Here is a 12908-nt window from a genome sequence, read left to right as displayed (position 1 = left end):
CGTATTTCACCTCAAAAGATACTAAGGTAAGTTTTAGAGTTCTCTCACTCACAAATAAAATTGCATAGACCGATCAATCTAGGTGGTGATAATTAAATAGTTGAGTCTAGAATGCAAGAAGATAATGTAAGAATTACTACAATTTGGATCAAATTAAAATACTTGAAATTTCAAGAAACTTATGATGTTGATTAGAGATAAGGTAATTTATAAACCACCACAAGTAGGTGGTAAAATATTATCGAAGATAAATTTGAGAAGATTTTAAAAGAAAATATTGATTTAAGAATACTCGACTTTGATATTATATATACTAGTAATCGACACACGCGATACGTGCGTTATTTGAATTTGTTGATGTGAATATTTTCGTAAAAGTCAATTAGTGTCACAAAGAGAAACCAAATTCTGTTAGTTAGTATAAGGGTATCTTGGTTGATATAATGAGCAAATCTGATGTCAGACGGTCTCACTGATCTATATATATGATACTTATTGATCTGGTGAAAATGTAATACTTTCGAAATAAAAATATAATATTTTTTAATAAATCGGATCGAATTGGACATTCGTCTCACAAAATTAATTATTGAGATGAGCTTATATGAGTTTTGTGTAATATAACACTAGTAATAATCACATGCATTTTAGACTTGCTAACATAATTTAATTATTTGAAGAAATATATTTTAAAAGAGAAACTATAAAAGAGGGGGAAAAACATTTGATGTTTGATATAAAATAAGAAGAGATCATAAAAAGAGGGAAAGTATAGAGAGATGTATGGATATTACTAATAAGTAATAAGTTCACATCATCAAAGTTACATGACAAATTATGGAAAATAACCAAAATAGTTCCATAAGTTTGTCCATTTTGTGTTTTGGTCATGTAAGTATTCAATTTTGAGTTTTAATCATGTACGTTACCTTAAGTTTTGGTTCTTAATCTTTTTTCATGGAGTGCTGGTATGGTTTCAAAAATACCGATGTGACTTAAAAAAATGTTGTTTTGGACGTGTTCTGCAACACGTCAACACTCAATAGAAAAATGACTAAAACCAAAACATGGCCTAATTTATAGGACCAAAACCCAAAATAAAATATTTATATGACCAAAACACAAAATGAACAAACTTATCAAACCATTTTGGTTATTATTAAGTTTCTTGTGAGACGGTCACACGAACTTTATTCGTGAGACCGGTCAATAATGTTCATATTTACAATAAAAAATGATATTTTCGGTATAAAAAATAATATTTTTTCATTAGTAATCTAAATAGAATATATGTCTAATAAAATTGATTATGAGACCGTCTCACGAGTTTTTGTGTTAGATATTATCCATAACAAATTATGTAATGGTAAAACTAAAAATAAGCTTTGGTATCATATTATTACGAGGTACTCAAATATTATGTATCAANTCTCAAACCAATAAATAGATAAAATAATACATAAATATGATAAATTTAAGTCTGATGCATTAATTCTCATATTTATAGAAGCATAAAAATCTCAAAATTACAATCTTTATTTGTTTTTGCAACTAGACCACATTAAAAATGTTAAATATTTGTCAAATCATTATCAGACATGCTTAATCATAATTAAAATTTAAAAAATAAACATCTAAATTATAAACCTAATTTATTATTTTAAAATAAAAAGATATACCTTAAAAATAAAAGAATTAAAAAATAAATAGGTGTGATTAATTGTGCTTAAATACGTTTAATTAAACGTTTTAATTACGCTTAATTCGATCAAACTACAATTTGACCGCTTTTTTCCGCTTTCTCCGAAGCGAAGCGTTTTTGCCGAACTTCAAGTTTAAACGCGTTTAAGCGAGACTTAAACGGAATTTTTAGAACACTGATCAAAACACAACTCATCCATCAGTCCATTATTACGTAACAATTCTGAAAATAAATTTCTTCTTCAGAATTTGATTAGAAATAGGTACAGCTATCACAGCGCGAGGCACAACTGAGAAAACAAGCAGTTGACGATGTGCTATGGCAGCGGAAGGTTGCCGTCGGAAGACGACATCGTCGAAATTCGGCCTGTGGAAAACCAGAACAGAGCAATAGTGGAGAATCTGTTGGCCCGGCTTGCGGAGACGGAGGCGCGGCTTGAGAGAGCAAGGGCGAGGGAAGCCGAGCTGAGCCACCGGCTCGACGAGATGAAGAAGTTCGTGCGCGTTATGGAGATCATAGAGACCTACCTCAGGCGCCGATGTAGGGAGCAGCAAGACCAACTGGCTCGGCTCCGCTCTTATTCTTCAGTCTGGCTATCATCGGAGTAATCCACGCCGTTTATTTCCATTTCCAGTTTTTGGCCCCCAATTTGTCTTTCTATCTTTTCCTATTTCCTAGTAGTTCAAGAAGGAATAGTGATTGGTTAATGTTGTTTTTGCTGTAGTAAGTACTCACAACCGTGTTAATAAGTAAATTACCTTACTTTACTCACAACCGTGTTAATGAGTAACCTTACTTTTTTTGTCCGCTGCTGATTCATGGTCTGTTATTGATACATTGTTAAGCAAAAAGGCACAAAACTGATTCATTTATTGTTATTTGGATATGTTATATTTTATACAGTGCTTTTGTTCTTGAATGGTTATTTTTTTTATGGGTTAAATAATGCTACAATAGTAGTTGGGTAGTTTTCCATTTTTTGATTGGTAGTAAATGTTTCGTCTTCTATAGTTTTTAAATTTGATCTTACTTGGAGATTGCAGTGAAAGTATCCTTATGATCGATTTCTTAGTGCTTTTAGATTAGGATTGATTCAATGTGTTTTAGCTGCTACTTGTCGGAATTAGTTTAAGAGGCTATTGGGAAGAGGTTTGTTTGTTGTGTTGTCTTCTCAATCCGACGATGGAGTGGAAAGTGTCGAGTGATTGATTTGTGAAAGAGATTCCATGAACTGCCATGGAACCACTTTTTAGCAGATTAATAGATTACTTTGGAATGGCATAAACATTCCATAACAGGATGAACCTTCAAGAGACCAGCGGCATATGGCTGTTATCGATCAGTATAGCCGGTGTTGGCTACCATGAATGGTTTCATCTCAATGCCACATGGTTTGAGTGCAGTTTGTATGGCCTGTATTGGCTACCATGAATGGTTCATTCAGTGCTGCAAGGTTTGAGTGCAGTTTGTTTGGGTTGGATTAAAGGAAGAAGTAAATGGTGGTTCAAGCTGGGACCCTTCTATCTGCTGCTTGTGCATGGTGAATACTTGTTTTCTGCGAGCATGCTCTAGACTTTGTTTCTCATAATACTTACCTCATCTTATTAATGAACGTAACAGAAAGATGCTAGAGATTGTATACTTGTGTATGCTGCATGACTCGTGGGGCATATTTTGAATACGCCTTTAGATTTAAGCACGCTGGCTCTAGCTAGTTTCAGACTGAAGCTTTTATGATGACTTGGATTCAAGGGGTCACTTTATTCATTCAGGAATCACTTTTTTCATTCAGGAATGAGTTTATTGTTTTAGAAAATCGTACCATTGTTCGTCTCTATTTGCTTGAGCGTCTGTGTTGTAACCTAATACTATATGTGATAATAATAGTGCATCTTAAATATTTTAAATAGGACAGCAGGCCAAGCACAACATTTTCAATGTTTTGCCACATGTGCTCACATGATAAAAGGACAATTATGTCTCTCCAACCGACCACTCAGATTCACTCAGGGTATTCGAACATGTTATTCGGTTTTGATGTCATTTGTAGGAACAAGTGTCTATTGTTATACCTAAAACTATAACGGATGATAATGGCTTCACCTCTTTTTTAAATTGTACAATCACCCAAGTGATTGTTGGTTTGTCGATACGAGTTTGTTGTTCTTATTGAAATGGGGATCTCCAGCTTGTGTAACGTGTCATGGTTCGTCAATATCGCTCGTGAATGGTCTGTCTTGTGGGTTTGTAACATCTTCGGCACCCTCCCCTCAATAGCTATTTTTTTGGGATTAGTTCTATCCAAGATTTGTAACAGTGGTATCAGAACGTTTGTTCTATGGGGATGACCCTCATTTCGATGGGTGGGAGGGCTGCTATCCGCATACATGTGGGATCCGCAAAGTCACCAACCGCCGTGGACCTCGGTTCTGAAAGGAGGATGAATTGTAACTTGACATGGTTCGTCCCACATCGTCCGCGAAAAGGTATTCTATGTGTGTTTATAGCTTCTTGGACACCCTCCCCTCCATAACTAGCTTTTTGGTGGTAGTCATATCCAAGGATTGTAACAGAGGTTGACCCGACCGTGGATAGTTTTATTTATTCACGTTGTGCTAACTTCACTTCTTAATGTCCTCTCCAACAGTTGACTCGGACCACATAATTATAATAATTTCTTTTTAATTATTTATCATATAATTATATATTAGTTGTTTTATATTCACATAAAATAATTAGTAAACAAAACCTAATTATGTTAGATTTTTTAAGCAAACTTTTTTTTTTGAGCAACTAAACTAATTATATTAGTTTTAGAAACATTTATAGTACAATTTTGATACAAGTTTACCCAATTTTCTAAATTGAAGATTCCAAATTTCTTATATAGTATAATAGGCTCAAACTTTAAAGTTGGAATACTATTTTCATTTTTTGAAGATAATAAAATTTTAAATATATATAAATCACATATCTCAGTATCACTCTACTACTGAAATGCAAGAAAAACAATTCAATGTCAAATATAAAATATTTTATCATATCTAATCAAAAATAATATCCAGAAATAACCATCTAACCTCTCAAAACTGTACATCTATTTTCACAAAAAAAAAAACACAACAAAAAATATCTTCCAAAATAACCTCACATGGCAATTCGATTTCAATTTAACAGAAAAATCGCTCGAACAACATTGAGATTACAATATTTGTAACTTTTATGTGGTGTTTCTTCTTAACAATGGGTTTGGGAATATGAATATGTTTGACATGATGGGCGTGGAGATGTTTGGGTGCAATGACGAAGTTTAACGAGCTTTTTCAGATAATGATATGAACTCTCAAAGAAATCATACATTACAGTTGAAGAAGTTTTTATATAAACTTAAAAGATCTCAATTAGTCTGATTATTAGTTAAAATAAGTTATAGACGTATTTAAATATTATATATTCACCATACAATGTGATATATCTAAATTTAACGGATCATTCGATGCATACACTACCAACAATCAAACAAGACAAAAACTTATGTGAAACGGTCTCACGAATTGTATTTTGTGAGACAAATCTCTTATTTGAGTCATCTATGAAAAAATATTATTTTTTATGCTAAGAGTATTACTTTTTATTGTGAATGTCGGTAGGGTTGACTCGTCTCACAGATAAAGATTCGTGAGATCGTCTCACAAGAGACCTATTCATCAAATAAAGGTATGTGTGGAGACATGAATCATATATGGATTAGAAGATAAGATGAAGAAGTTAATAATTTTATTAATCTAACATAATTAAGTAGGCAATACCCTTTTTTTATTAGGTTTCTTTACCATAATGGATGCTAAAGGCTAGCTTTCTAGATGTGACCTTTACCATTAATTCCTCTAATGATTGAAACTTCACTTGTAAAATATGTGATATCTCACCTAATCCATCTTAATATTTGTCTTAATCATCAAACTTTCGTCTCTTAATTTAATTTTTAATTTTTCTTCTAAGCATACAAAGTTGTAATAAGTAAGATCTTCGCATAATATTTTTTTTCTGTTTGATAATAAACAATTAGTCCACTTCTACACGAAGAAATCAATGTAATCTAAACTAAAACATTTGCAATTTGACGGTCTTTCATTGTCCCACCTTTCTAACTTTTCAAAAACACACACTCACACATATGTATATTATATGTATGTGTATATATATATATATATATTTGAGAATTAGTATATGTATATATTGTGTGTATGTACATGCTTATCACAAAAACTTTTATAAAATTGATCTCTGATGTGATCAAGATTTGAATTTTAAAAAAAATATTATTTTACATAAACGAAAGTAAATGTTGACGTTTACAAACGAATATCAAAATAATTATCCTCGTGCACACATGGGAACGGGAAAAGAGTATACTTCACACCGACGAAAACATAGTTGGATCTCATCTCCCTCCGCCACTGTTTCAACGGCCACTGACAATGCCACTTCCAGTAGATTTAACTTCGAACTCAGTATGTACAAAAGTAGAAACAGTTGTTACCATAAGATACCGCTGAAAGTTTTCAGCTCGGTCACTCACAATTCCCAAGCATGACACCTTGAACTGACGTTTCTCTCCACACTTATACTTCTAACTTTACGTCATAGTTTAGGTTTTTTGTTGAAGTGAGGGGAGACTGAATTGGATTGTTTGTTTGGGTTTTTTCTTGGAAATAGTTGGAACCCGTTTGAGGGAAATCTGTATTGGAAGGTGGGTCGAGTTTGAAAATGGAAAATAGGGGTGAAGGGAGAAAGGGTGAGCAAAAGGGGCCAGTTATGCCACCCAAGATTGAGCCTTTTGTGCCCCTACAAGGTCATGACCCGAGGGAGTTGAAATCTTGGGCTAAAAGGACGGGCTTTGTGTCAACTTTCTCGGGTGAGACTGAGAGAAGTATGAGCAGCAGGAGGGAATCAATTGGCAGGAAAAACTACGAGAATGTTGGTTTTGAACAAGGGATTGATTTGGAGAAGGGTGTTCTTGAAAAGAATGGATCTGTATCACCCAAAATTGGGATAGATCCTATTTTGGGGAGGACCAGGAACAGAGGGATTGAGATTGAACCAGTTTCGGGGAGTGGAGGTCGAAGGGTTGATGATCGGAATTCCGCAGTGACAGGTGAAATTGAGACTCCGGGGTATAGGAAGGCTGAGTCTAATTTGGGGGGTCCTATTGGGGCAAGGCTAGATGAGCATAAGGAGAATGTCAATGGTGCTGTGAATGTAGATGGGCATGGAACTGTGACAAATAACCTGGTCGTGGAGCAAAAGAAAGATGACGGAAATTTGGGACAACAAGATGCTACTAATGTGTATACGGATGGGGACGATTCTGAGGACGCAGGCGTATGGCATCTGTCTCAGAAAATGAAATGTGGACTGCGGGATAATCCTGGTTATGGTCGGTATTATATATTTATGTTTGCTTGATGATATTGTCCTTACTTGATCTTCGTTATGGAGTTGAATATCTTGAATCTTTGATTAAATTTCCTTCTAACACCATTGAGTGCAAAATGGAGAACAAACAGTGGAAAAATCATAGATTTCATGAGATATGAAATAAAATTTAATTTTTCGAAACAAATTCCATATATGTCAATGAATGTAAGTTGCCATAGAATTCTTAAAATTTGTCTCTTTGAATGCTTTTAAGTTTGAGGTTGTGGAATTTGCTGGAAGTTATGGAACCATAATATGCGGTCACTAGGAAGCTTATAATGGCCACATTGATATTATCTCATATCCATTGTTGACCATTTCCATTTTCTTCAAACACCTGTATTGTAAAGAGCAATTTTTTTAATAAAGGGCATCCTTCTATTGCAATGTGTTATCATGGGGTTGTTACTAAAAGAGTTAGAGTAATGACCTATGTAGTTTATATTGATCCTTTGAGACTATTTAACTTCTGAATTACAACCATGTAGCATCCAGTCACTTTGCCTGTAAACACTTTCAAGGTGAACCTTTTTTTTTATTTACTGCCATAAGAAGTATCCACACAGGCAATATATCAGTTTATGTGCTTGCTTTTCCTTCCCACTTATCATTTATTTATAATTTCAGTATTGAAGATGATAATTCTACCTGCTCATATTGATTAGGCTTCATGTGAACTATCAAAAGTGTGTCATTTACTCCAACCAATCTCTTAAATTGCAGTGCCCCTTATACTCTATGGTTTGCAACACTATTTATCTTTGGCCGGTTCTCTTATTTTCATTCCTGTTATCATTGTACCTGCAATGGGTGGTACTGATGTAAGCTTATGCTCTCTCCCTTTCTAAAATTAAGTTCATACTAGATAGGTATTTATCCTAATGTCTTAGCCATTTTCGTGAAACAATGACAGAGGGATACTGCCACAGTAATTTCCACAATGTTGCTACTGTCTGGCATCACAACAATATTGCACACTTATTTTGGTACTCGGCTTCCATTGGTTCAAGGGAGTTCTTTCGTTTATTTGGCTCCTGCATTAGTGATAATGAATTCACGAGAGTTCCGGAATCTCACTGAAAATGTAAGTACCTTCTACGGCAGCATTATGTCTCTTGCAGTCATGATATTAAATTCCATAGCACCGTGGAACTCGTTTCTGCGTCTGTGAAGTGAATATCCGCTCAATAATTGCAGCATGAAAAGTGCCTTCTGCACGGGCGAAGTAAATGCGCTATTCAATTATGTTGCTTTTGCATCATCCTAAAGAACAGCAATTATTGTCATAAGACCTTTAGGCGAAATCCCTATCTACTGAAAGTATCAACAATCACACATACAGCAGCAAAAGGTTTTAACTTGTCGAGTGCTCTCAAATTTGGTTCAGCTAAGTGATTTAGCAAGAGACCTAAAACGGTGCCAGCAGTCGAGTTGCACCAATAACAACTTTTAGACATTTTACATTCTGTTTAACCTTTAACAAAAAGATGTATGAAGAATTTCATTGACGGGTTACATTTATAAAATTGTTTGAAGCCAAACAGTTGCATAATATTATGCTATGCTAAAATGTGTTTTTGTCAAAAGTTGGCAAATTCTCTCTTTCCCCACCTTTAGAGAAGTGATAAATGTAAATTATGAATTATTTTTCTATTTCCTACAGAGATTCAGGCACATTATGAGGGAATTACAAGGAGCTATAATTGTTGGTTCAATATTCCAGTGCATATTGGGTTTCAGTGGATTGGTGTCTCTACTCTTAAGGTAGTCTGGCATGGGTGCCTTTTGGATTCTGAGTTTCCTTGTTATTTGGGGAAAATACTTGAGCCATGGGTAGGATATACATCTGTGAATGTAATCAGTTTCACAGTCGCTCTTGAGCTTTTTCCTCCATGCGGAAGAACTTGGTTCTTGTGGGTTTTTAAATTGCTTTTTTCCTCGTTCTTGATCTTCAACATGATTTTTACATGGATTATAGTTAATAAAGCAAACATTGTCTCGTCAAAAACTTAAATATTGCACTGAGATTAAGTTCAAAGAACTTTAATTGGGAAATCTGATTATTTGAACACAAATTGCAGGTATATAAACCCTATTGTGGTTGCGCCTACAATAGCTTCAGTGGGTTTAGCATTCATTAGCTATGGCTTCCCTCAAGCAGCTGCTTGTGTGGAAATAAGTCTTCCGGAGATCCTATTAGTTCTTATTTTTACCTTGGTAAGCATCGCTAAGCTGAATGTACATAAACAGTATGCTTAGTCAAATGTGAATGGATCATGGATATGATAAATTGAATATATTTTATTTTTTTGCTTGCAGTACCTTAGAGGAATATCTGTATTTGGCCACAGAATTTTTCGCATATATGCGGTGAGTACATTCATATATGTTCATGTTAGGATTATTTATGATGTCTTATTCTAGAGGCATCTCACGTTTCCTTCAAAAAAGGTGAAAACGCTTGTTGATAAACTTATTCCCTCTGTACGGCATGAGAAGTTTCCTTAATTCTTTTCCATTATATTTTTCTTGCAACATTTTTTAAAAAAACTTATCATTGCAGGTTCCCCTAAGTGTTGTGATTATATGGGCTTATGCATTTTTTTTGACGGCTGGCGGGGCTTATAACTATCAAGGCTGTAGTCCTAACATACCTAGTTCCAATATCCTCAAAGATGCTTGTGTTAAGCATGCATATACCATGAAGCACTGTAGGACAGATGTATCTGATGCAATGAGGACTGCTGCATGGGTCAGGATCCCATACCCTTTGCAATGGGGTATTCCTATCTTCCGATTACGAACCTCGATCATAATGCTTGCCGTTTCACTTGTAGCATCAATTGACTCGGTCAGTAAGCATCTCTCAATTCCAATCCGCCTATGAATTCTCATAAGTCAGGAATAAAACGCCTTCTCAACCTTCCCTAACAAGGCTGAGGAACTAAATATCATAAAAAAATGGTATCCAAAGTTACATATCTTGGTTAAATAAATATAAATAAATAAAAAGTAAGCATCTATTCTGCCAATGAATTCTCATATTTTAGAGTCGAAAATAAGTCAGAAATAAATTGCCTTCTCAACCTTTCTGAACATGGATGAGGAATTAAATATCATAAAATTAATAATATTCCAGGCACATATCTTAGTTAAATATAAATAAATACACGTACATATAATCTAAAGTTGATAAAAGAAATCAGATACTAAGTTTTACATTGCGAAGCTTCTTAAATTTGTTTTGCTTTTCTGAATGGCAACATGGTAGCTGAGATATTATTGAATTTGAAGGTTAAGAGTATCCTTGATTAGAGATTCTTGGATTCCCTAGTTTCATGTAACATGCTTTGCTCTTGTAGAAAAGAGCAATGGAGAAATGTTGGTGCTTTCTTTCTCTGCTGTGACAGTTACCTTTTTTTAATGGAATCCTGTCAATGCCATCATAGTTTCTTCTGCTCCTAAATTCTCTAGGACGACATAGAGTGTGTGTGTTAACTCAATATATACCAATGCAAATTAGCAGAATGCTTATCTAGAATTGCCACATTTTTTACTTAGAACGAATTTGGGGCGGGGAAAACTGCCACTCACACTCACTTGTTGAATTTATGAATGAGAACAAGTTGGTGCAAAACGAAAGTTCCAAAACTGGGTACTCATTACTATGTAGATGGAAAATAGCCAGGAGAATCACTCTTTTTATTCAAATTAGGAAACCTTTATGCTCTGCCACGCTCTAGCACAGCACTTGATGCTCATGCATAATATGTCAGTTGAATTTTGAACATTAGAAAGATGCCTGAAGTCCTATAAATTGTTAAAAATGTATTTGCATTGGTTGGCTTTGTAGCCGTTATTTGCCAGCATAGAGAAGCTAATTTATCCAAAAGAATGCTTCAAGAATTGTCAAGTCAACACTCCCATGGACGAGTAAGTGTGTGATTTAATGTACATCCTGACAAAAAAGTTGATGCAATCATATTTCACAGTTAAAAAAGTTTGTGTGCTTGCTTGACTCTAAATGCTTCTTGTGATTTGAGATTTTTTTTGTTTTGAGAATTATATGTAGCTAAAAATTGAGTGCTGGTTCATAGCTTAACACTGATGCAAAAAGGAACTGTACAGATTGGGACTTATCACACTGCATCTATTCGAATAAATGCGGAGCCTCCTACACCTGGTGTTGTCAGCAGAGGAATTGGGTTAGAAGGTTTTTGCAGTTTATTGGCCGGCCTTTGGGGCTCAGGGACAGGGTCAACCACCTTAACAGAGAATGTGCATACCGTTGACATTACTAAGGTTGCAAGCAGAAAGGTCATGGAGATTGGAGCAATTTTCCTTATCCTTTTCTCATTTATTGGTACTAATACACTCAATCTACCTTAAGCTTTAGATACTCCATTGTGAAAGCTTGTGCATGTGAAAAATGTCTTGTGTTGTACAACGAAGGTAATCTATGTGATTCTATCAGGGAGAATCATCTCATTTCTGTGAATTATCTCTTGATAACTTTTTCACGTTGCCGATTCCACCTCTTATGTCATTCCTAAATCTGCACCAGAAAGCTAGGATGGATTTAATGATGTGGATTGTGGTCAAGGGACTAAAATTTGTGACTTTGCATTTGTTAGGTAAAGTGGGTGCTCTTCTTGCTTCGATACCACAAGCTTTAGCTGCTGCTGTCCTGTGCTTCATATGGGCTTTGGTGGTGGCATTAGGTCTCTCGGCATTGCAATATACTCAAGCGGCTAGTTTTAGAAACATAACTATTGTTGGTGTTTCCTTGTTCCTTGGTTTGTCCATCCCAGTATATTTTCAACAGTACCTTCCGGAATCCAGTATGATTCTGCCGAGTTATCTCATCCCTTATTCAGCAGCTTCTGATGGACCGGTCCACAGCAGTAGTAAAGAAGTAAGCTATCAATCTATTGGTTTCTTTATTTTCACCTTTATGATCTATTTTCATAGAAAATGGTTTGGCTTGTTAAGTTGTTTTAGAAAGGTGGAGTCTCAAAGGATCATAATTTACTATTTCAAATATAACTAATATATTTGTCAGTAAATATGCTGTAAGTACCGTCATTTCTCTTCATACGATAATGCTTTCGATTTCTCGCAGTTCGATTTTGCTGTCAATGCCCTCTTGTCTATGAACATGGTGGTGACATTCTTGATTGCATTTCTACTGGACAACACAGTCCCGGGTAGCCGACAGGAACGAGGAGTCTACATATGGTCAAACACAGAAAATGTCACGACAGATCCATCTTCACTTTCGGATTATGAACTTCCAAGTAAACTTTCTCGCTGTTTCCGCTGGGCCAAATGTTTAGGTGTTCAGTGATGTATGTATATAATATGCTACATGTAAACTCTGGTGTTAAGAAAATATCATCTATCTAAGATTGTTAGAAAACAGCAAGTCTCAGCAAACTTAAAGTCATATCCTCAATTATTGGTCATGGCACCTATGTGTGCTTTGTAATGGAAAGAACGGGGGTAAACCCATTGTGTTGTATCAGTCATTTTATTTATATTGGAGCGATAAATTTTATATTTCGTGTCTTGTTTATCATGGTGGCATTCGTTTCATTATGGCTTATTTTTTAAGTGAAATAATATTCTCTAACCAATCTCATAACATACACCCGATGCACAACCCTTGGATCAGTAGACCTTACATGCACATTGATCCAAGGTCTTGCGCCTGGAGTACCCATAG

At 35.1% G+C, this 12908-nt stretch overlaps 2 protein-coding genes across 2 annotated transcripts; both read left to right on the top strand.

Moving 5' to 3' along the window:
* The first annotated feature begins 1916 nt into the window (after nucleotides 1-1916).
* On the top strand, nucleotides 1917-2621 carry LOC140974181 (protein SKIP34). The gene has a single exon (XM_073437484.1). It carries the CDS (start codon nucleotides 2014-2016, stop codon nucleotides 2308-2310), a length of 297 nt encoding a protein of 98 aa, XP_073293585.1. The 5' UTR covers nucleotides 1917-2013; the 3' UTR covers nucleotides 2311-2621.
* A 3461-nt stretch (nucleotides 2622-6082) lies between these two features.
* LOC140974179 (nucleobase-ascorbate transporter 11) lies at nucleotides 6083-12742 on the top strand. Its single transcript, XM_073437482.1, has 10 exons — nucleotides 6083-7142; nucleotides 7907-8004; nucleotides 8097-8267; nucleotides 8847-8947; nucleotides 9265-9400; nucleotides 9503-9553; nucleotides 9747-10034; nucleotides 11312-11546; nucleotides 11818-12098; nucleotides 12306-12742. Exons 1-10 carry the CDS (start codon nucleotides 6473-6475, stop codon nucleotides 12528-12530), a joined length of 2256 nt encoding a protein of 751 aa, XP_073293583.1. The 5' UTR covers nucleotides 6083-6472; the 3' UTR covers nucleotides 12531-12742.
* Nucleotides 12743-12908: the final 166 nt, after the last annotated feature.

Source organism: Primulina huaijiensis, chromosome 3 (assembly GCF_012295235.1).
Source record: "Primulina huaijiensis isolate GDHJ02 chromosome 3, ASM1229523v2, whole genome shotgun sequence".
In the NCBI taxonomy this organism is placed as follows: Eukaryota; Viridiplantae; Streptophyta; class Magnoliopsida; order Lamiales; family Gesneriaceae; genus Primulina; species Primulina huaijiensis.
Note: the sequence above shows the minus strand (reverse complement) of the source record. Positions and strands in the feature narration are given on the sequence as shown.